Source organism: Lolium rigidum, chromosome 4 (genome assembly GCF_022539505.1).
Source record: "Lolium rigidum isolate FL_2022 chromosome 4, APGP_CSIRO_Lrig_0.1, whole genome shotgun sequence".
Classification (NCBI taxonomy): Eukaryota; Viridiplantae; Streptophyta; class Magnoliopsida; order Poales; family Poaceae; genus Lolium; species Lolium rigidum.
In genome coordinates, this window is record NC_061511.1 from 12,596,025 (window position 1) to 12,620,342 (window position 24,318).

The window sequence follows — 24,318 nt, forward strand, 5'->3', positions numbered from 1 at the left end:
TTGCTTCCTACACAGCCGATCACAGTTTCACACACCACAGACGCGCACGTGCAATCATGATGTTTATCACGGCGGCAGTAATTACCGGTGCTGCATCCACCGTCTGCAGTTCATGATTTGTGCAAGCTTCCTGGCTATATTTGACTAGTTCCATATTAATGCGGTACTAGTCTCATATTAATGTAGTATGTCTTAGAATGAATTTATAATAAAATCAATGAGCCATAGTCGTGTTACTAAATTGGTGTCATAAATGTAGTTACTACTTTTTTCATAATTTGATCAAACTTTAAAATATTAGAGTTAAACCAAAAGCTAGTAATACACATATTTATGGATGAAAAGATTAGAGTAAAAGGAGACTCAATTAAAAAAGAAAGCATACATGACCGTAGATATACGTATGGGATGCCTGCATGAACTAAACGTGCATGGTCGTTGGCATCCATCATTGGTTGATGAGCTTACAATGATAGGCATTCCTGCTTGTGTGGGTGTCTTCTCAATCAACATACTAGATATATGTGTGCACGCATAAGGTGTCAAGAGGTATCACTAAATTTTTACTATAGTTCATTTTAATATTTCTAGTGCAAATTTCATACCAAGAATCACACTAGGAATATAAAAATAAAGTATAAGTAGGATTTTAACAGGCTCCTACTGACATCTCTACACTTATATATCTATACGCGCATACACCGTAGCTTTAAGGTAAAGTGCTAAAGCTGTTGTGCAACTTGCTATACACATCATGCATGTGTACGTACAAGCGCATGCACCGTACCCATCACACAGTGCTTCGATATGAAACATACCGCACGCGCATTTTCTCTCAGACCTGCAGACCAGTGATCTGGCTTGATTGATCTTTATATTTCGAAAGCAGCCTGCTAGCTAGCTTGATCGATATGTACTTTTGCTCGATGGACAAGGCATGTCAGCACGTGTACGTACATCGAAACGTCCACCGTTGCTTTACTATACTTTTGCGCGTAGGTTTCCTACTTTGCGATCTCCTTTCTTGCTCCTTGGTCGCCGTTTCTTTTTTTCATCCATCTCCGATATGATGCATATATCACATATTATTGCGAACACTCGTCAAGAGAAAATATATTGGCTCGGGTTCTTTGGAAACTAGGAGATTCCGATTTCTGGGCTTATGGATACAAAGAAGTATTTCTTTCCATATGGATCTTTCTCTATTAAGGATAGATTGGAAATTCGTTTCAGGGAGGATAAATGGTTAGGTAATACCACGCTCCGAGAACAATATCCGGTATTGTATAATATCGCGTGTCATAAAAGTGATATTATCGCTAAGGTGATGGAAATTTCCCCACCAAATGTGGCGTTTAGAAGAAATCTCATTGATCCCAGACAAACCTATTTGCAGGAATTGTTACAGCGTCTTGAGTTAGTTCAATTGACGCAGTGAGCGGATGTGTTTCGCTGGAATCTTACCGGGAATGATTCATTCTCAGTAGCCTCCATGTACAATGCTCTTATCTAGCCTGATATTCCGGTCGATAATAATTCAAAATTTTGAAAGATGAGGATACCGCTTAAAACAAAAGTCTTTGCATGGTATCTTCGTCATGGGGTCATTCTGACTAAAGATAATCTTGCCAAACACAACTGGTATGGAAGTAAAAAAGTGTGTTTTCTATCATCATGATGAGACTATCAAACACTTCTTCTTTCAATGTAAGTTTGCTAGGTCTATATGGTTAGCCGTCCAAATAGGATCTACCTTATACCCACCCCGTAGTGTTGTCAATATATTTGGCAAATGGCTCAATGGTGTGGATGTAAGGTTTAAGCGTCTTATTAGGATGGGAGAGATTGCAATTATTTGGTCCCTGTAGCTATGTAGAAATAACAAGATTTTCAATAATATTTCTTTCTCTTTTATGCAGATCATTTACCGGTGCACAGCTACACTTCACTCTTGGGTGCCACTGCAGAGGGTGGAGCATCGAGACCTCTTTACGGAGGTATCTTCACGGTTGGAGGATACGGCGAGGGATATTTTTTTCCAACATGGGTGGCAGCATGACCTTTGGCTGGATCCATCTAGCTAGTCTTTTATCTTCCATGAACTTTGTTGTCGTATTCGAACATCAGTGTGACTTTGTAACATATATTTGTGCGGCTGTGGGCATCTTAGCTATGCAGAGGCCGGGTCCTTGCATTAAGTAATAAAGTGCCCATTTTCGAAAAATGATGCATATATCACATATGCATATGAATGGCAACATGGGACAAATACTTGGACAAAAGCTGGATCGTCCATAGGATGGCTACAGTGGCCAACACATGTAGTACATAACATAGATCCATAGGATGGTTCCACGACACGAGGTACGTACGGCCGCAATAATGCATGCTCCAACTTCAGCTTTCCCATCTAATTATCTTACATAAAGCAACCAAAATAAAGAGCCTTTAGCTAAACCAAACTTTCAGGACCGAGGGTTTTGTTCACACCACAACACAGATGCATACTGCACGTGCCTTAACTAATCTTTTCGTTCTCTTTGCTGTCTAGTCTTGATAAACATTTTACGTGGCAGACGCGTATGCGCATCATATCTATATATATGCATGTATATAAGCACGTGCTTTTTGCGAGTGAAGATGATCATGATCTCCAAAGGGAAGAAACGTACTCATGAACTGTGCATGACACTGCGCGTAACATGTCACTATAACCTTATTTCATGCTTTATACTAACCCCGTTCCAAAATAGATATCCTCTTAGTCTTATTGTTATCTTTTTCTACACTTATATATAATGGTATTATAGACATTGTATTCGATCCTATTTTATCATGCGTTGGTTAATGCAATCTAGAAAACACCTAATAATTTAACACATCTTGTGTTTGAATGCATTGCTTTAATGAGCAAAAGAGGTAAGCTAGCCAAGGCTCCGATGAGAAAAAAGAAGGATATGTACATGAAGATAATTGGAGGCAATATGAACACCTCAATCACTCATAATAGGCGCCCAATTCGAAAAGGCATCTATTTTGAAAGAGTGAATTTCACTTTTTACCCTCTAAGATCAATTTTGTACCACTTTTTACCCAGTTTAACTGAAATTCCTCAAAACTACCCCATTTAGCATACTTTCTTCCATTTTTTACCTCTTTCTATATTTTGCCCCGTCCTATCCAATGGGTCCCACCCAAAGTATGATGTGTCGTGTCCTAGTCAACTTCTTGAGCCGAGCTGAACCGATTTAGTCAGGGGGTCACAAATTTAGTCAGAGTAAAGTAGTTCCTTAATAATTAGCATTCAGAGACATTCATAAACCAGATATAGATCTTATACGATGTTTTTACATCCAGAAGCAAAGCCAGATACACATTCATGGCTTCACTAGAAACAACTCGCTCCCTTGAGTTAGATACTACAGAGCTAGGACACACCTACAGAGCAGCACAACCTTCAGGTTCAGTGATAGCAAGCAGAACAACCACCGATAGAACCGGAGCTAGGACACCAGTACACCAAAGTTGCAAAGTTGCTGCTCTTCTTCTGCACGAAGACCACACCAGTGCCGGTGGCCATTGCACCCGTGAAGCCGTAGCTTGCGGCTGTAGCACCCGTGACGCCGCCGTCGGTGCTCCGCTGCTGCACGAAGTCCTCGCCCACCCCGTCCAAATTCGCGTTCTTCAATGTCTCTGGCAGCTCGGCCCCTTCGGCTTCATGCGCTTATCTCCAAAATGAAGGAACGGGACAGCTGCTTCAGCATCGGCCGCTGCCGATTCAGCAGTTGTGGCCGAATCCCTAGCTCGGGGAGAGGGGAAATTTGTGACGCCCTGACTAAATCGGCTCGGCTCAAGAAACTGACTAGGACACGACACATCATACTTTGAGTGAGACCCACCGGACAGGACGGGGCAAAATATAGAAAGGGGTAAAAAATGGAAGAAAGTATGCTAAATGAGGTAGTTTTAAGGAATTTCAGTTAAATTGGGTAAAAAGTGGCATAAAATTAATCTTAGGAGGTAAAAAGTGGAATTCACTCATTTTGAAAAGGAAACGACCATATAGTACCTAAAGCGAAATGTTATGTGGCACCTCATGGACCACCAGGACATCGAATTAAGATCATGAGCGGTCGTGGAAAGTAGGTTGAAAACCTAGCTCGTCATGGACAAGGTGAGAACTTCTGACTTGTCGGATGAGGTTTAACATGGTGGCTGCTGCATGCGATGTTTGTTGTTGTTACATATGCATCTTAGATGTCTATGACAACTTTTGAAAACCACGCTGATTCCGAGGTTGGATGTATTTTGTAAAATCATGTTACATTAATTTAATAAATTACATGTCATCTTAATAAATTTAGCTCAACATGCATTTTTAACCACAGGAACAGCAGAATCGCACATTACACTCGTGGCGACGACCCTGGCCGCCAAGGGTCGTCCTCCTCCAAGGGCGACTCGGGCGAACCCTAGCCGCCGCCGCCTTCCCCTCCCCCTGCCCTCCACGTCGTCCCCGGAGGCCGCCGCCGACGAAGCCTGGCGCGGCCGGTGATGGGGGCAGCGGGGATCCTCGCGTGGTCCCCTGGTGCGGCGGTAGGAGGCACGCCTCCGCACCAGGGGATGATCCCGGTTCTGGTTGATGGCGGCGCGAGCGGGCGTTGTTGGGGGCGGCGGCGCGACCCTGGCCATGGCGGCGCAGCCCTCTCCGCCGTTCCTCGTCGTGGCCTCGCCGGCAGGGCGGTGATGGGGGCGGCGGCGCGGCCCCGGACCCTAGCGCGGTCCTCTTCTCCTTCTTCGCCTTGGCATGGCCGGGCGGGTGGGGATGGGGGTGGATCTCGTGCTGCTCCTCCTCAAGAGCTGGGATCACGGCACCAAGGGCGGCGGCCCTGGATGGCGATGGTGGTGACGGCGCCGACCTGGTGGTAGGTGGCGGGCGTCAGGTGCCGCTGACCGTGGTACCGTGGTGGTGGTCTCCTCTCTCACTGGAGGAGATCAGCTAGTTGTGTGGCTAGTCGTGGCGGATCTTGCGATCCGTCGCCTAGCTCCTGATGGCGAGGCGCAGCTGCCGGTGAAAGCCGGCCCGGACTTCGGTCATGGCGGATGATGGCGGCGCCTTTCGTCGTTACCTTGTTGAAGGCATTGTCTCTTCAGTCTGCGTTTCTTCGCCTGAGCTGCTCCAGGGGAAACCCCAGACCCGGGTCTCCCGGATCAGACGATAGCGGCGCGCAACGCCGTTCTTCCTGTTGGGGGTATCGTTTTCAGAGCAGACAACAGATGGTGGTGAGCGGTGTGCTTTTGCTGTGTCGGCATCGTCTAGTCGCCGCGACATGGTGAAGTGGTGTCTCGGGACGGATGCAGTGTGATGGACATGCACAGGATGGTGGAGTCGTCTGACGCCGTGGCGGCATCGATGGCAGGCCTGGCATGGTCAATGCGATGATCTCTCTTGAAGATGGAGTCGAGGAAGACGGAGGTAGCAACTTCTATGGCGTGTGCGTTGGCGTATGCTGAGAGTCTGCTTGATTGGATGTGCTTCTCATCTGCTATTGGACGGCCTGGGAAGGCATTTAGTTTTTGGATGATAAGAGTTGGTGAATTGTCACCCCCTTCATCCCCCTGTAGGTTTAGCGAGGTGGCTTCGAGTTTGATCTTTTGTATTGCTCTTGTAATGTGTTGCGAATAATCTAATATAAAAAAGTCGTGTGCATCCTTTTCAAAAAAAAATCAACCTATTCATGCAATATACCTTTTCTAAAGAGAAGGGTGTGAGCACTGGCCTCTGCATCGATTATTGATTATTCAACTATACCAAACAAGAACCAAGCCGACCGAATCGGTTAACAAAAGGATAAGAAAAGCTCAAGTCCATCCCAAAAGGAATAACCTCATAGCAGCATCTTCACAATTTACCATGTATCCTATGCCATTTTTTTCTTTCCAAAATGAAGGTTGAAAGCTCGCTGCATCAAAACGATGCACGCAGCCGAAGAACGAAAGTGAAACATCAAGAAAAGGCCTTCAAGAAAAAAAACATGGCATGTGTACCGGTGATGAGTCCAAGTGTCCAACAAGGTAAATCGAGATTTTCATCGCTGAGGCTGAGGGTGCGTTTGGTTTGTGCCCTGCTCAGCCCCACCAAATCCTGGGCGTACCAAAATTTTGGTGAACCAATCTTCCGCCCGCGTTTTGCCAATGATTTGGCAAAAAAATACACTGCACCGCTCAGCCTGGGATGGGCTAACCAAAATATTGGAGGCCAACCAAATAGGAGCCAAGTAACCAAGGTATGCCAACGTTTTGGTAAGGCCAGCATCGGAACCAAACCAAACAGACCCTGAACTACTGAACCATCTTCAACAAGACCATGACCCACACACGTCGACATTGAACGAGTGTTCTCACCCAGAAGAATAAGCACATACTTGCGGTCGAAGCTATAGGTAAGCAATTCTAGGTAAGTTCGATGAATTCTTCATGTGTTCTGCATGTTGACGAATTCTTCGTGCGTTCTCGATGCGTGGCATACATGGAAATACTACTGAGGTCATAACAGTTTTTGGCGGGTGATGGCTAATTTTCCTGCTGTAGAGATATATAGGGCTTGTTTGGATTGCGCCTACGTCAACCCTACCAAAATTGGCTAGCCAATTTTTTGGCGCAGGAATCTGCCACCCATGGGCTGCCAAAATTTTGGCTAGAATCAGTGAAGGAAACAACAAGTGATCCATAGGCAGCCAAATAATTGGCAACAAACCAAACAGACATGAGGATATTTGGCATGACCAATTTTTTGGTAGGGTAAGCTGGGGACACAAACCAAACAGGCCCATAGCTTACATGCATGAACCAACTAGTGTCAACTGCCGTACTGCTTGTAATCCATCTTTTTATTGGCTTATGAAACCAAACTATATAATTCATAGACAACTCTTTTTTGGTGAGCTTTCACCGTACCAAGAGAGTACGTAATACGCGCATGTATAATGCGTCCGAAACTTCGTATATGCATTATCAAGCAAACAAGATTTAGGCGTAGTAGTGCTGGATCAAATTAAAAGACGACATTGACAGGTACATATTAGACATGACGGCTTCACCATTCCAGTAACTAAAACTACAACGCCATTATTGTAAAAAGCATTCATGAATAATTGGACACATATATTAAGCGAAAGACTATGGCTCAGTGGAATAAGAATTAGCTTAATTCTCACTTATATCACGTCACCTAATTATACTTGCAACTCATGTGTAACTGGAAAAAACTGGGTTGCAAGCAACTGGAAAATCTGAGTTGCAATTTATGTCCAACCCATATGTTACTGGAAAATCCTAGTTACAATTACTGGTGCAACTAAGAAAATCCTAGTTACAATTACCGGTGTAACTGAGAAAATCCTAGTTACAACTTACATCTAACCTATATGTAATTGGGAAAATCTCACCTGCTACCCATGTGCAACTTACATGCCACACGAATCTAGAGTTGAATGAACTCTAACCTAACTGTCACTTGAATGAGAATTAGCAAAACCAATATATTAATTAGTGTAGTGTCAAACAAGTAACCACGAGACCAGTATGCCGAAAGTAAGTTTGTTTAGTTTGTTATATGTGAATTGACACCCTTAGTTTCAACTTGTTTTCCTTCAAATAAAACTCAAGTTTCATGAAATGAAATATCATCGCTGATTCATTGCAAAATAAGTTATTCCCGTCATTTTGTTAATTGTTTGCAAAATAAGATTCGTCTGTTAAATTCCTCCTTAATTTATGTCATTTGTCACAACATAAGAATCCTCTTGATCTTTTCATATTAAAAAGAACGGGGAAGCAAAATCTTTGCCATCCTTTCCTTGGAGCAACATATTTTTTTACATATGTCAAGTCGTCAACTCATTCCAATATGCATAACTACCACGGGATTCTTAAGAAAAAGAAGCACTGACCACCTGTAACTAAATTAAAACCAGCACAAACACTAGCAGAAAGAGGGAATCGAATTGACAGTCATGAATGTCATTTCGGGAGATATGGACCAGAGATATGGATGGAGATAAAAATAAATAAATAATGTCAGAGAACCCAACAAATGAATGGTAATATGCTTTGTGCATGCTACCTAGCTAGCTATTATTGCAAAGATGACATGAATTCACGGTGCTTGGTGCGCTCGATCTCTCTGGTCTGCCGGTACGGCTATATGCAAGCTATTCCACTTTGAACGAATTGGTTCTCAACTTAATTAGCTATTATAACCGCAATATACCATTTATTATAAAAGGCCAGAAATGCTTCCGACGTATGCCTAGATATTTTTCTCCAAATTTGATTCAGCACACTAATTAGAAAAACTGATTTTTAGGGACTAATAAAGAAGCTAGGTAGGCGACCTGTGAATTCGTAGCTTATCTATTCGCCACTAATGGGTCATGTTAATGTTCGGTTTGCTTGTTACGTTAATAAACTGAGCCCGTGGCCTCCACCAAGCGACGCACCTAAGAGCATCTGCAACAATGACTCCTAATTCTGAGCCCTAATCGCCATTTGGGCGTCTAAGAGCATCTCTAGCAGATACCCTATTCTATCCCGTATCTGAGTTTTTTCAGGGTTTGGGATAAAATTGGCCCGAACAGATACACCATCCTAGCCTGCAGTGAGTTTCGCGGTGGTGGTACCCGATAGTGGCCCACGAAATCCCTATATAACCGGGTGCGAGGGTTTGGATTTGGATGTGGTACCTCCGCATTCATTTCTTCTCCTTCCCTCCCGCCGCCGCCGCTGATTCTGTTGTATTGTGATCCAAATTCATATACTAAAGGGAGGCTAACTTCTGACGAGCGGAGCGAGGCCCGTCGCCGGAGGCTTGAGCCGACGCCCCCGCGGTACGGTAGAGATCGTTGGTACCGCCTATATATACATCTTGTAAGCCGCCGGCTAGGGTTTATCAGATTATAAGATAACCCACGGCGTTTGTAAACACTTCCCGATATAGTGAAGTTTTGCTGGCTGGCGCCCGTGGTTTTTTCCCCTTCTGTGTTGGAAGGGGTTTTCCACGTTAAATCTTGTGTCTCCGCTGCGTTTACCTTTATCGTTCTTCGTTATTTGCATGTCGCTTTTATAACAGATTCTCACAACCCAAATCAAATCGTCGCCGTAGGTCGCCGCCTACGCACCCCCTCCACCACCTCCCTCGATGGCGCCGCCCAATTTCAACCGTGGCGGCGACATTAATCGTGGTGGGTCCTTGTTAGCGAGGCAAGCGCTGCAGACGGAGGCTGAGCGCACGGCGTGCATCTCCGAGCAAGCGTGGCGCTCTCTCCCGATGCAACCCGTGCTCCCCCGTGTAGTTCGGCCTCCTCCTGCCGCAACCCGCATTCGGCCGTGGCGCGCATGACAGCGAGGCAAGTTTGTCCTCGGTGGCGACGTGGGTGCCTCCTCCACTCCCGCCGATCAACGTCGACTCGGGCTAGCTAATGTAGTTTTTTTAGGAACCTTTAGTTCCTCCTTTGCAAAATCTTGTAAAAATTCAGATAAACTAGTTCGAAAATTTGATGCCAAAATCAACGAAATCGTGTTTGCGGTTTTTGAATGGGATATATGTTCGGTAGCTCATGTTGTTCGCGGAAAATAAGCAGATGCAATTAACCATATCCGCGCGATGCGGTTCAGCTAGATGGGGTATGTGCTAGAGATGCTCTAAGGGCCAAAACCTTATTTCCAAGTAGCTATTCCTTTTTTTAATGTATCCACGTATGTGTACTCTAGGTTTTTTACGATATCTATGGCGATTTTTTTATTAGCTCCAAAGTTCGCATTAGACAAGTCACACATATGGTTGCATTAGAGTAGTTACAATGCATAGTATCTTATATGCATATGATACTACTATAATGCATAGTATAACATACTAGCATAATAGGTCTTTTTATATTTATTGATTTATAAAAAATGAAAAAATATGCACAAGATCTATTTGACATTTTTTTAGTATGCATTTCATGACACAGTATCTATCTATGACAACACCATGATCTCTTTTATCATTAATTATAGTGATGCGTCAGTTTATTACATGATATGCATGATGTTACCTATGATACCTCCATTGAGGGTAGTCCTATGAAGATACAACCAAAAGAGTTATAATTATTCTAGTTTGACACAACTAACACCATTGCCTAAGTTAGCAAACTTGATATGCATAACAAGTTATAGTGTCCCATTCTTTCTAAGTACTCAAGGTTTTATATTTCTGGATAATCTTTGGTCCAATTTATGGATGTTCACTTTGGTTTCTCTAAATTTATTTTTATAATCTACTATGGAAACATAGGCACCAGAATATATAAAAAGGAGTTAACCTAGCCACAAAACAAGCAAAAGTTTTTTATGGAAAATGAGATGATTATAGTGCCAAATGCAACCAAATAGTATATAAAACTATTTATAGAGTGAATTCCAATTTGTAACCCCTGATTTTACATTTTTTGCATGAATTACCCCCACTGAGCATTTCATTTGGACTACCCCACTTAGTGAAAGTTTTTGCCCATTTTTTCCTTCCAAGATATTGGAGCAATCTATCGGCCATGTCCCCGTTGTCATGCACATGTGGTGTGCCATGTCACAGTTTTTGTCTTGTTTTTTCTTTTGTTCTTGTGCCAAAGCTGGGCCAACTCCCCTCATCCGGACCAACTTAGACGAAGCATTGCGGCTCCTGAAGCAGGTTTTCCCTCCCGCGGCCAAATTTATTGAGTCACTACACTTCGTTTGGCGCGGGGGGGGGGGGATGGCACTTGAACATAACGACAGAAAACCCACATTACAGATATCTCGGAAACTCTTAGAAGGGAAAAACTGACAGGCGTCTCACGAAATAGGGGTAATCCAGATGATAAACTGCTAAATGGGCCATTTGTGTCAAAAATGTGAATGTATTGGGTAATATCTGAAATGCACTGTTGTTTTTCAATGGTAAATTAAATACTTCTTGCATGCATATATAACTGATCCATATAGTTTCAGATATATTTGCCATGAGATTTTAAGAATTATTCTATGGTATAAATAGGGATGTAAACGGATCGGATCGGATCGGATATTGCTCTTACCATATCCTTTACCATATTTTTGTAACGGATTCGGATCGGAGCGGATAATGGTCGGATGCGGATTCGGATGCGGATTATATCGGATTAAGGATATGGAGCGAATTCGGACCGAACTCGGATCGGAAACGGATTATTAAGAAAATATACACATAAAAAAATAGAAGTATGCTTTCTATGTAGAATATGCTTGTAATTATAGAATATAGCAAAATGTACACTCTATTTCGTACAACAAAGCAATTTGTGTACTAATAGCATACATATTTTGGCCGATGAACTAATTATATTGTCTAAATATTTAGGGTTGGGCTAATTTTCTCGGATTATCCTCTTTGTAGACCTCGGATAATCCGCAAAAAATGGCGGATAATCCGTATCCGTCGGATAGTATCAATACCATATCCTCTACCATATCCGCCGGATATCCGCTTGATCACTATCCCATCCGTATCCATATCCGGCGGATTTCTAAAAATGCATACCATATCCTCAAAAACGGATATGGATGCGGATTCGGAGCGGAAATTATCCGTACCATTTACATCCCTAGGTATAAACTGGGCACCAAGTGCATAGGAAATAATGAATGGAGGTACATAATACATTTGTTTTTGGCTCAACATACACCGAACTTCCAGTTTATTTCGTGGATGTTAAATGGGTTATTTCAGAAAATGTGTTTGAAGAAACATAAAGTGCGATTGCAACTTGAAGACAGTATGTCCATATATAGTTAGAATTCTCAACGCACTTTGGTGGGTGGATTTGTATTGGAGGAAATCTATCCCCCAATGGGGAGAAAATCATTTCTACAAGACACAACTAGCTGGCATATTCTCTACACTTCTCATCAGTAACGAGTGATCACAAATATTTTGGCAGCAGAAGATCTAAATGAGTACACCACTACCCATTTGCTATAGGTAGCTAGTTTCCCGAATGAGCAATAAGCACTAACGCAAGTGTTATGCATGCAACCACATCAAATCTTTCTCAAAGGAAAAAAAAAAGAGATGAAAGATATCATTCTTTGGGCAAACAAATAATATGTGTGAATCACAGAGAGCCAGCAAAAAAGCTAATATTACTGCAGAAATACAATAGAGAAAAGGCCAGCATTATCTCAAAAAGAAAAGAGAGAAAAAGCTACTAATACCTACTGTACTTTCCTCTGAAACATCGACATACATGCATTCTCCATCGATCTTTATATAAGGCGCACTCATTAAGTTAGTTTGTCTCTCAACCACAGAAAACCTCTCAGCTCGGGAGTCGATCAATCAGAGGGACGTACAGGTACAGGTGATAGCAAGCCATGTCGTCGGATGCAGGGAAGAAGGCCTATGTTGTGGCCATGGTGATACAGGTGATCTACACCGGCATGTACGTCGTCTCCAAGGCGGCCTTGGACGGAGGCATGAATTCCTTCGTCTTCATCTTCTACCGCCAGGCCGCTGCCACTCTTCTCTTGGTGCCGCTCGCCATCATCCTCGAGAGGTAATGGTACTTTCATAATTACTCGATCAAGGCATAGTTAACAGTTAACGTCAGTGTGTATGCATTCATGCATGTAATTAGTTCACCTAAAATCTGTCGATCCCTGTTTGAATCTGATACTGTGATCCCTGAATGTTGTAATGGTTTTGCATGCAGGAGAAACGCGCCACCCATGTCGCTGTGGTTGTTCACTAAGATTTTCTTGTATGCTTTACTTGGGTAAGATATCATTCTTGATTCTTGCTGTTAGTTCAAAGAGATCGATCATACACACGTGTGTAAGTGTAACATGTATTGCTCTCGTACGTACGTGTTGTAGGAGCACAGTGAGCATGAACCTGCACAACCTCAGCCTCAAGTACACCTCCGCGACCGTGGCGTCCGCCACGAGCAACTCCATCCCGGTGATCACCTTCCTCTTCGCCGTCCTCCTCCACCTCGAAGCCATCAAGCTCCGCGCGTCCTCGGGCGCCGCGAAGCTGGCCGGCGTGGCGCTCTGCATCGCGGGAGTCCTCGTCATCGCCCTCTACGCGGGGCCGCCGCTCAGCCCACTCAACCACCACCGCGCCTTCGCCGGCCACGCGCACGCCGGCGGCGGGAACAAGCAGGGGCAGTGGATGAAGGGCACGTTCCTGATGCTCCTGGCGAACGTGACGTGGTCGCTCTGGATCGTGCTCCAGGCGCGCCTCCTCAAGGAGTACCCCAACAAGCTGCTCGCCACGGCGCTGCAGTGCCTGCTCAGCACGGCGCAGTCGCTCGCGCTGGCGGCGGCGGCGACCGGCGGGAGGCGAGACGTGTGGAGACTTCGGCTGGACGTGGGGCTTGTCGCCGTGGCGTACTCCGGGTTCGTGGTCACCGGGGTGTCCTTCTACCTGCAAGCGTGGTGCATCGAGAAGCGCGGGCCGGTGTTCCTGGCCATGTCCAACCCGCTGGGCCTCCTGCTCACCGTGTTCTGCTCCTCCTTCTTCCTCGGCGAGGTCGTCCACCTCGGCAGCATCCTCGGCGGGGTGCTGCTCGTGGCAGGGCTGTACAGCGTGCTCTGGGGGAAGAGCAAGGAGCTGCCGCCGCCACCCTCACCTTGTCCAGATCATGCATCAGCAATAATCTGCACCGTGAAACAAGGATCGGCTACTAGTGATGGTGACATGAACATGGATGGGGTGAAGTTAGAGGAGAAGAGGATCAAGCTGGATTCACAGGTTTAGCTAGAACGTATAAACATAGTTACAGAGAAGCGGCAGGCCGATCACGAGTGATTAGTTTCACGAGACTGATCTTGAGAGTGACAAAGTATACTGGAGTATGTTAATCCACTCACCTGATAAAGTACAGTAGCACGAGGACATGTATTACTGGGAACTTCTGAACGATCATACGAGTGCTGGAACGCACGTGCGCAGAGGGACGACTGCTGATGTATGCCGAAATTCAACTTCACATGTAATTTTATCTTGGCAGGTTGTACCGCCGCATGTTTCTGCTCTTGTGCTTCCACACTCACAATCTACAATAGGATTTCGAAAATAGGAAAAAAAATGTCCACTTTCCTCCTCAAACTAGTGCTCACTTTCATGATATCTTTGGAGTTTGGACGCGCTCTTTGCAGCCAAAATTGGTGTGTATGGTTTCTATGTGTGCCGGTTAGAGCTCATTTGGTCCAAAGAGATTCCAGTGGAATTTTGGAGGATATCATTTCCTTATAAATTTTTCCTATGGAGCTTGTTTAGTTCGTAGGATTTGAAACCATGCAGAATTAGAGATGTTTCCGATGGTCAACTTTTTATACAGTTCGATAACAGAATTTCACTTAGCTCCAATCTCATGGAAAACTTTCGTTGTTTGTATGGCATGCATTTTTCCGGCAACACAATCAAACAACATGTAACATACATTCATGTGTTTTCAAATTCCTTTGGTCCAAACTAATGAACAATGGCATCGGGGAAAAAAAATCCACTCATGTGCTTTCCCTCTATGTTTCCTAAGAACCAAAGAGGCTCCGGAGTTTGTGAAAACTTATCTAACCCTCAAACGGTTTGTGCTAATGTGGGAAAATATTGAATCGATAAATGGTCATGTGTATACTACATGTAGTTTCCTATCTTCTATATGGCCCTTCCAATTCAGCCTTTGGACCTAGTATCTAGAAGAATCCTACTGACCTAAAGCATCATAAAGGTGTCGCGATTCCTGGGTTGAACGACAGGGTCGTCTCCTGTGCGGTTTCTTGTTAATATTAGGCCACAAAACTAGGCCGGGTATTGTACAAAGAAGTCTCCAATACACATACGTATAGGAGTTGAAAAACAGAAAAAGCCCGCGGCCCTAATACATAATCTAACACCCTCCCTTAATCTGAACCTTTCGAAAGGTTTAGATTACGTTTGAATTCATCAAGCTTCTTGACTGGAAGGGCTTTTGTAAAGCCGTCTTCAATCTGGTCTTTACTTGAAATAAATCGAATGGCCAACTTCTGATTAGCAACTCTTTCTCTGACAAAGTAAAAATCAATCTCAATGTGCTTGGTACGAGCATGAAATACTGGATTTGCAGATAGGTAAGTTGCACCTAGATTGTCACACCAAATACTTGGTTTTTCTTTTAATTTAACCCCAAGTTCAGTAAGTAGAGCTTCAACCCAAATTAGTTCAGCTGTAGCATTTGCTAAAGCTTTATATTCTGCCTCAATGCTAGACCTTGTGACAGTGGCTTGCTTCCTAGCACTCCAGAAAACCAAATTTGGTCCAACAAATATAGCAAAACCACCTGTAGAGCGTCTGTCATCCAGGCAACCAGCCCAATCTGCATCTGTAAAAGCACTCAGAAAAGTTGATGACGACCTTTTAAAAGTAATACCAAGCTGCAAAGTATCTTGCACATATCTGAGAATACGTTTTGCAGCTGTCCAGTGTTCTGTAGTTGGAGCATGTAAGAACTGACAAATCTTGTTTACTGAGAAGGCTAAATCAGGACGTGTCAATGTTAAGTACTGTAGGGCTCCAACAATACTTTTGTACTGAGAACTATCTTCAGAGCCAAGAGGTGTATCATCTGTCAAAAACAACTGTTCAGATGAAGACAGAGGAGTAGGTGCAGGCTTGCGGCCATGCATTCCTACTCTATCAAGTAGATCTGTAGCATACTTCTCCCGTGTAAAAAGCAAACCATTGTGTATCTTCTTTACTTCAATACCAAGAAAGTAATGTAAATCACTCAGATCTTTTATAGCAAAGTTTGCTTTCAAGTCTTGAAGAAGAGCATGGATGACATGATCAGAGGAACCAGTAACTATGATATCATCAATAAAAATCAGAATAAACATATTGAAAGGACGAGATGTCGCCTAGAGGGGGAATAGGCGTTTAAAAAAATCTTACGGATTTGGCTTGTAAGAATGCGGAATTAAACTAACGTTTAGTTTACAAGCACACAACCCCTAAATATGCTAGGCTCAACTAAGTGTAACAATAACAACTAGAGCTAAGCAAGATAGGCATAGGATATATGAAGCACAAGTGATAGCAAGATATATGTACTTCAAGCACGATGGCTATCACAAGGAAAGTAAGGTCGGGTATAGAAATAACTGAGGCATGCGAAGACGAGGATGTATTCCCGTGTTCCCTTCCTTTGCAAGAAGGTACGTCACGTTTGGAGGAATGGAGATCCCACGAAGGATTCCCCAACGCCACGAAGGCTCACCCTATTCTTCGAGCCACACCCACGAAGGATAATGGCCATTTCCTTATGGTTAGCTTTTCCTCCACTCCGGAGATGGCAAGCTCCACAACCACTTCACAAGATCCACGAAGGAGAAGCCTGGGCCTCTTCACAATCTTCCTTGAAGAGATCACCGGAGTACCAACCGCCAAGCCAACAAGAAGGTCTCCCTCCAAGAGTAACAAGCTTACGGTCTCTCACTCGAACTAATCGTGGTGGAGAGCTCAACACTATGAAATGATGCAAAGCAATAACACTAGAGGTGTTCAAGTCCTTCACACTCAAATCCCACCAAAGCAACAAATGCTAGGATGAGATTAGAGAGGAAGAACAAAGAGAAAATCAACAAATGACTCTAAGATCTAGATCTAAAGAGTTCTCCTCACTTAGAGGAGAGATGGATTGGTGTGGATTCTAGATTGCTTGTGACGATAAAGCGCACGTCCGTTGGGAACCCCAAGAGGAAGGTACGATGAGTACAGCAGCGAGTTTTCCCTCAGTAAGAAACCAAGGTTATCGAACCAGTAGGAGATGAAGATCACGTGAAGGTTGTTGGTGAAGGAGTGTAGTGCGGCGCAACACCAGGGATTCCGGTGCCAACGTGGAACCTGCACAACACAATCAAAATACTTTGCTCCAACTTAACAGTGAGGTTGTCAATCTCACCGGCTTGCTGAAAACAAAGGATTAAACGTATGGTGTGGAAAATAATGTTTGCTTGCAGAAAAACAAAAGAGAACTATGATTGCAGTAGGTTGTATTTCAGATGTAAAAGAATGGACCGGGGTCCACAGTTCACTAGTGGTGTCTCTCCAATAAGATAAATAACATGTTGGATAAACAAATTACAGTTGGGCAATTGATAAATAGAGAGGGCATAACAATGCACATACATATCATGATGACTACTATGATATTTACTTAGGGAATTACGGCAAAGAACATAGACCGCCATCCAGCATGCATCTATGCCTAAAAAGTCCACCTTCGGGTTATCATCCGCACCCCTTCCAGTATTAAGTTGCAAACAACAGACAGTTGCATTAAGTACTGTGCGTAATGTAAACAATACAAATATCCTTAGACAAAGCATTGATGTTTTATCCCTAGTGGCAACAACACATCCACAACCTTAGAACTTTCTGTCACTGTCCCAAATTCAATGGAGGCATGAACCCACTATCTAGCATAAATACCCCCTCTTTGGGTTACAAGTATCAACTTGGCCAGAGCCTCTACTAGCAACGGAGAGCATGCAAGATCATAAATAACATATATGATAGATCAATAATCAACTTGACATAGTATTCCATATTCATCGGATCCCAACAAACACAACATGTAGCATTACAAATAGATGATCTTGATCATGATAGGCAGCTCACAAGATCTAAACATGATGGCATAATAGGAGAAGACAACCATCTAGCTACTGCTATGGACCCATAGTCCAAGGATGAACTACTCACGCATCAGTCCGGAGGCGGGCATGGTGATGTAGAGCCCTTCGGTGATGATTCCCCTCTCCGGCAGGGTGCCGGAGGAGATCTTCAGAACCCCCCGAGATGGGGTTGACGGCGGCGGCGTCTCTAGAACTTTTCTCGTATTTTGGCTCTCGGTACTAGGGTTTTCGGGGACGAAGGAATAAATAGGCGAAGGGGCAGCGTCGAGGGAGCCAGGGGCTCCCTCCCCACAGGTCGACACGGGGGGGCCCACTGCCGCGCCGCCCTATGGTGTGGGCCCCCTGCTGGCCTTCCTCGACTCTTCTTCGGTCTTTTGGAACACTCCGTGGAAAATAGGGCCGCGGGCTTTTGTTTCGTCCAATTCCGAGAATATTTGTAAACTAACTTTTTTGGAATCAAAAACAACAGAAAACAGGAACCGGCACTGTGGCATCTTGTTAATAGGTTAGTCCCAAAAAATGCATAAAAACATTATAAAGTATGAATAAAACATGTAGGTATTGTCATAAAACTAGCATGGAACATAAGAAATTATAGATACGTTGGAGACGTATCAAGCATCCCCAAGCTTAGTTCCTACTCGCCATCGAGTAGGTAAACGATAAAAAGAATAATTTCTAAAGTGACATGCTACCAACATAATCTTGATCAATACTATTGTAAAGCATATGAGATGAATGAAGTGACTCAAAGCAATGGTCTATAGTTTCCTAACAAAAAGATAATGACTAAACAACTGAATCATATAGCAAAAACTTTTCATGAATAGTACTTTCAAGAAAAGCATCAAAAAGTCTTGCATAAGAGTTAACTCATAAAGCAATAGATTCTTAATAAAAGGTTTTGAAGCAACACAAAGGAAGATTTAAGTTTCAGCAATTGCTTTCAAATTTCAACATGTATATCTCATGGATAATTGTCAACACAAAGTAATATGATGAGTGCAATAAGCAAGCATGTAAGAATCAATGCACACAGTTGACACAAGTGTTTGCTTCTAAGATAGAAAGAAATAGGTAAACTGACTCAACATAAAGTAAAAGAAAGGCCCTTCGCAGAGGGAAGCAGGGATTAAATCATGTGCTAGAGCTTTTCAAGTTTTGAAATCATAAAGAGAGCATAAAAGTAAAGTTTTGAGAGGTGTTTGTTGTTGTCAACGAATGGTAGTGGGCACTCTAACCCCCTTGTCAAACAGACTTTCAAAGAGCGGCTCCCATGAAGGACGTTATCTCTACCAGCAAGGTAGATCATCCCTCTTCTCTTTTGTTTACACATGTATTTTAGTTTTATTTATAGATTACTGCTTGTGACGGTAAAGCACACGTCCGTTGGGAACCCCAAGAGGAAGGTACGATGAGTACAGCAGCGAGTTTTCCCTCAGTAAGAAACCAAGGTTATCGAACCAGTAGGAGATGAAGGCCACGTGAAGGTTGTTGGTGAAGGAGTGTAGTGCGGCGCAACACCGCGGATTCCGGCGCCAACGTGAAACCTGCACAACACAATCAAAATACTTTACCCCAACTTAACAGTGAGGTTGTCAATCTCACCGGCTTGCTGAAAACAAAGGATTAAACGTATGGTGTGGAGAATGATGTTTGCTTGCAGAAAACAAAAGGGAACAATGATTGCAGCAGGTTGTATTTCATATGTAAAAGAATGGACCGGGGTCCACAGTTTACTAGTGGTGTCTCTCCAATAAGATGAATAACATGTTGGGTGAACAAATTACAGATGGGCAATTGACAAATAGAGAGGGCATAACAATGCACATACATATCATGATGAGTACTATGAGATTTACTTAGGGCATTACGACAAAGAACATAGACCGCCATCCAGCATGCATCTATGCCTAAAAAGTCCACCTTCGGGTTAGCATCCGCACCCCTTCCAGACATTAAGTTGCAAACAACAGGACAATTGCATTAAGTATGCGCGCATAATGTAAACAATACAAATATCGTTAGACAAAGCATTGATGTTTTATCCCTAGTGGCAATAGCACATCCACAACCTTAGAACTTTCTGTCACTGTCCCAGATTCACGGAGGCATGAACCCACTATCTAGCATAAATACTCCCTCTTGGAGTTACAAGTATCAACTTGGCCAGAGGCTCTACTAGCAACGGAGAGCATGCAAGATCATAAACAACACATATATGATAGGTCAATATTCAACTTGACATAGTATTCCATATTCATCGGATCCCAGCAAACACAACATGTAGCATTACAAATAGATGATCTTGATCATGATAGGCAGCTCACAAGATCTAAACATAATGGCATAATAGGAGAAGACAACCATCTAGCTACTGCTATGGATCCATAGTCCAAGGATGAACTACTCACGCATCAGTCCGGACGCGGGCATGGTGATGTAGAGCCCTCCGGTGATGATTCCCCTCTCCGGCAGGGTGCCAGAGGTGAGCTTCAGAATCCCCCGAGATGGGGTTGACGGCGGCGGCGTCTCTAGAACTTTTCTCGTATTTTGGCTCTCGGTACTAGGGTTTTCCGAGACGAAGGAATATATAGGTGAAGGGGCAGCGTCGGGGGAGCCAGGGGGTGGCCTCCCCACACCTGGGCGCGGCAGTGGGCCCAGCCGCGCCGCCCTATGGGGTGGCCCCCCTGCTGGCCTTCTCCGACTCTTCTTCGTCCTTCTGGAACACTCCGTGGAAAATAAGGCCGTGGGCTTTTGTTTCGTCCAATTCCGAGAATATTTGTAAACTAACTTTTCTGAAACCAAAAACAACAGAAAACAGGAACTGGCACTGTGGCATCTTGTTAATAGGTTAGTCCCAGAAAATGCATAAAAGCATTATAAAGTGTGAGTAAAACATGTAGGTATTGTCATAAAACTAGCATGGAACATAAGAAATTATAGATACGTTGGAGACGTATCCAGCATCCCCAACCTTAGTTCCTACTCGCCCTCGAGTAGGTAACGATAAAAAGAATAATTTCTGAAGTGACATGCTACCAACATAATCTTGATCAATACTATTGTAAAGCATATGAGATGAATGAAGTGACTCAAAGCAATGGTCTATAGTTTGCTAATAAAAAGATAATGACTAAACAAGTGAATCATATAGCAAAAACTTTTTCATGAATAGTACTTTCAAGACAAGCATCAAAAAGTCTTGCATAAGAGTTAACTCATAAAGCAATAGATTCTTAATAAGAGGTTTTGAAGCAACACAAAGGAAGATTTAAGTTTCAGCAATTGCTTTCAACTTTCAACATGTATATCTCATGGATAATTGTCAACACAAAGTAATATGATGAGTGCAATAAGCAAGCATGTAAGAATCAATGCACACAGTTGATACAAGTGTTTGCTTCTAAGATAGAAAGAAGTAGGTAAACTGACTCAACATAAAGTAAAAGAAAGGCCCTTCGCAGAGGGAAGCAGGGATTAAATCATGTGCTGGAGATTTTCAAATTTTGAAATCATATAGAGAGCATAAAAGTAAAGTTTTTGAGAGGTGTTTGTTGTTGTCAACGAATGGTAGTGGGCACTCCAACCCCCTTGTCAAACAGACTTTCAAAGAGCGGCTCCCATGAAGGACGTTATCTCTACCAGCAAGGTAGATCATCCCTCTTCTCTTTTGTTTACACATGTACTTTAGTTTTATTTATGGATGACACTCCTCCCAACCTTTTGCTTTCACAAGCCATGGCTAACCGAATCCTCGGGTGCCTTCCAACATTTCACATACCATGGAGGAGTGTCTATTGCAAAATTAAGTTGCTTACTGATACGTCTCCAACGTATCGATAATTTCTTATGTTCCATGCTACATTATTGATGATATCTACATGTTTTGTACACATTATATGTCATATTTATGCGTTTTCCGGAACTAACCTATTGACGAGATGCCGAAGGGCCGCTTGCTATTTTCTCGCTGTTTTTGGTTTCAGAAATCCTAGTAAGGAAATATTCTCGGAATCGGACAAAATCAACTCCCAGCATCTTAGAATCCCCGGAAGCATCCAGAACACCCGAGAGTCGCCAGAGGGGGGCCACAGGCCCACCACACATGACCCTGGCGCGGCCAAGGGGGGGGGCCCGCGCCCCCCTGTTGTGTCGTCGCCTCGTTGACCTTCTGACGCCGCCTCTTCGCCTATATAAAGGTCCCTGACCTAAAACTTCGATACGAAAATCCACTGGTACGAGAAACCTTCCGCAGCCGCCGCCATCGCGAAGCCAAGATCCGGGGGACAGAGTCTCTATTCCCGCACGCCGCCGGACGGGAAGTGCCCCGGAAGGCTCCTCCATCGACACCACCGCCATCTCCATCAACGCCGTTGTCTCCCATGAGGAGGGAGTAGTTCTCCATCGAGGCTCGGAGCTGCACCGTAGCTATGTGGTTAATATCTCTCCTATGTGCTTCAATACAATAATCTCATGAGCCGCCTTACATGATTGAGATTCATATGATGATGCTTGTAATCTAGATGTCATTATGCTAGTCAAGTGGGTTTTACTTATGTGATCTCCGGAGACTCCTTGTCCCACGTGTGTAAAGGTGACAAGTGTGTGCACCGTGTGGGTCTCTTAGGCTATATTTCACAGTAATACTTATTCACCGTTATGAATGGCATAGTGAAGTGCTTATTTATATCTCTTTATGATTGCAATGTGTTTTGTATCACAATTTATCTCGTGTGCTACTCTAGTGATGTTATTAAAGTAGTTTATTCCTCCCGCACGGTGTAATGGTGATAGTGTGTGCATCGTGTAGTACTTGGCGTAGGCTATGATTGTGATCTCGTTGTAGATTATGAAGTTAACTATTGCTATGATGGTATTGATGTGATCTATTCCTCCTTTCGTAGTGTGAAGGTGACAAGTGTGCATGCTATGTTAGTACTTGGTTTGGTTATGTTGATCTGTTATGCACTCTAAGGTTATTTAAATATGAACATTGAATATTGTGGAGCTTGTTAACTCCTGCATTGAGGGTTCGTGTAATCCTACACAGTTAGTGGTGTTCATCATCCAACAAGAGGGTGTAGAGTCTAGCATCTATCTATTTATTCTGTTATGTGATCAATGTTGAGAGTGTCCACTAGTGAAAGTATGATCCCTATGCCTTGTTCCTAAATACTGCTATCGCTGCTTGTTTACTGTTTTACTGCATCTCTACTGTCCGCAATATTACTACCATCAACCGCACGCCAGCAAGCACTTTTCTGGTGCCGTTGCTACTGCTCGCATTTATTCATACCACCCGTATTTCACTATCTCTTCGCCGAACTAGTGCACCTATTAGGTGTGTTGGGGACACAAGAGACTTCTTGCTTTGTGGTTGCAGTGGTTGCATGAGAGGGATATCTTTGACCTCTTCCACCCTGAGTTTGATAAACCTTGGGTGATCCACTTAAGGGAAACTTGCTGCTGTTCTACAAACCTCTGCTCTTGGAGGCCCAACACTGTCTACAAGAATAGAAGCTCCCGTAGACATCAAACACTTTTCTGGCGCCGTTGCCGGGGAGGAAAGGTAAAAGGCACTCATACTTCGGTCACAGGTAAAGTACTTTTCTCGTTGCCGTTGTGTGTGTGCTCGAAGCTATTTCCTTTAGATCCTCGCAATTGCATCTTTTTGTTTCTTGTTTACACTAGTTTGGCATAATGGACAACAATGAGCTTCTTATTCTATTTCCTGATTTAAGACATGGATGGTTTGATGCGAAAATTAAAAACCTATGGAACATATTAGTATGAACGCTTTGAACACCATTGTTGCTAATGATATGGAAAATTCTAAGCTTGGGGAAGCTGGCTTTGATGAGCATGATATTTTTAGTCCCCCAAGCATTGAGGAGAAAATTTACTTTGATGATACTTTGCCTCCTATTTATGATGATTATAATGATAGTAGTCTTTTAGTACCACCTGTTATGGAGGATAAATTTTATTATGATTACAATATGCCTCCTATATTTGATGATGAAAATAATAATGATAGCTACTTTGTTGAATTTGCTCCCACTACAACTAATAAAATTGATTATGCTTATGTTGGGAGTAGTAATAATTTTATGCATGAGACTCATGATAAGAATGCTTTATGTGATAGTTATATTGTTGAGTTTGCTCATGTTGCTACTAAAAGTTATTATGAGAGAGGAAAATATGGTTGTAGAAATTTTCATGTTACTAAAACACCTCTCTATGTGCTGAAATTTTTGAAGCTACACTTGTTCTATCTTCCTATGCTTGTTACTTTGCTCTTCACAAACTTGTTTATTTACAAGATTCCTATGCATAGGAAGCATGTTAGACTTAAATTTGTTTTGAATTTGCCTCTTGATGCTCTCTTTTGCTTCAACTACTATTTCTTGCGAGTGCATCATTAAAACTGCTGAGCCCATCTTTATGGCTATAAACAAAGAACTTCTTGGGAGATAACCCATGTGTTTATTTTGCTACAGTACTTTTATTTTGTATTTGAGTCTTGGAAGTTGTTACTACTGTAGCAACCTCTCCTTATATTATTTTTATTGCATT

At 43.2% G+C, this 24,318-nt stretch overlaps 1 protein-coding gene across 1 annotated transcript; it reads left to right on the top strand.

Moving 5' to 3' along the window:
* Positions 1-12,377: 12,377 nt before the first annotated feature.
* On the top strand, positions 12,378-14,071 carry LOC124649481 (WAT1-related protein At5g64700-like). The gene is made up of 3 exons (XM_047189105.1): positions 12,378-12,614; positions 12,771-12,833; positions 12,934-14,071. Exons 1-3 carry the CDS (start codon positions 12,433-12,435, stop codon positions 13,817-13,819), a joined length of 1,131 nt encoding a protein of 376 aa, XP_047045061.1. The 5' UTR covers positions 12,378-12,432; the 3' UTR covers positions 13,820-14,071.
* Positions 14,072-24,318: the final 10,247 nt, after the last annotated feature.

Excerpts from the sequence above, each read along its gene's own strand:
- LOC124649481 (XM_047189105.1), top strand. The coding sequence starts at position 12,433 with ATGTCGTCGGATGCAGGGAAGAAGGCCTATGTTGTGGCCATGGTGATA. Across the intron at positions 12,615-12,770 it reads CTCGCCATCATCCTCGAGAG|GAGAAACGCGCCACCCATGT; the intron begins GTAATGGTACTT and ends TTTTGCATGCAG. Across the intron at positions 12,834-12,933 it reads TTCTTGTATGCTTTACTTGG|GAGCACAGTGAGCATGAACC; the intron begins GTAAGATATCAT and ends TACGTGTTGTAG.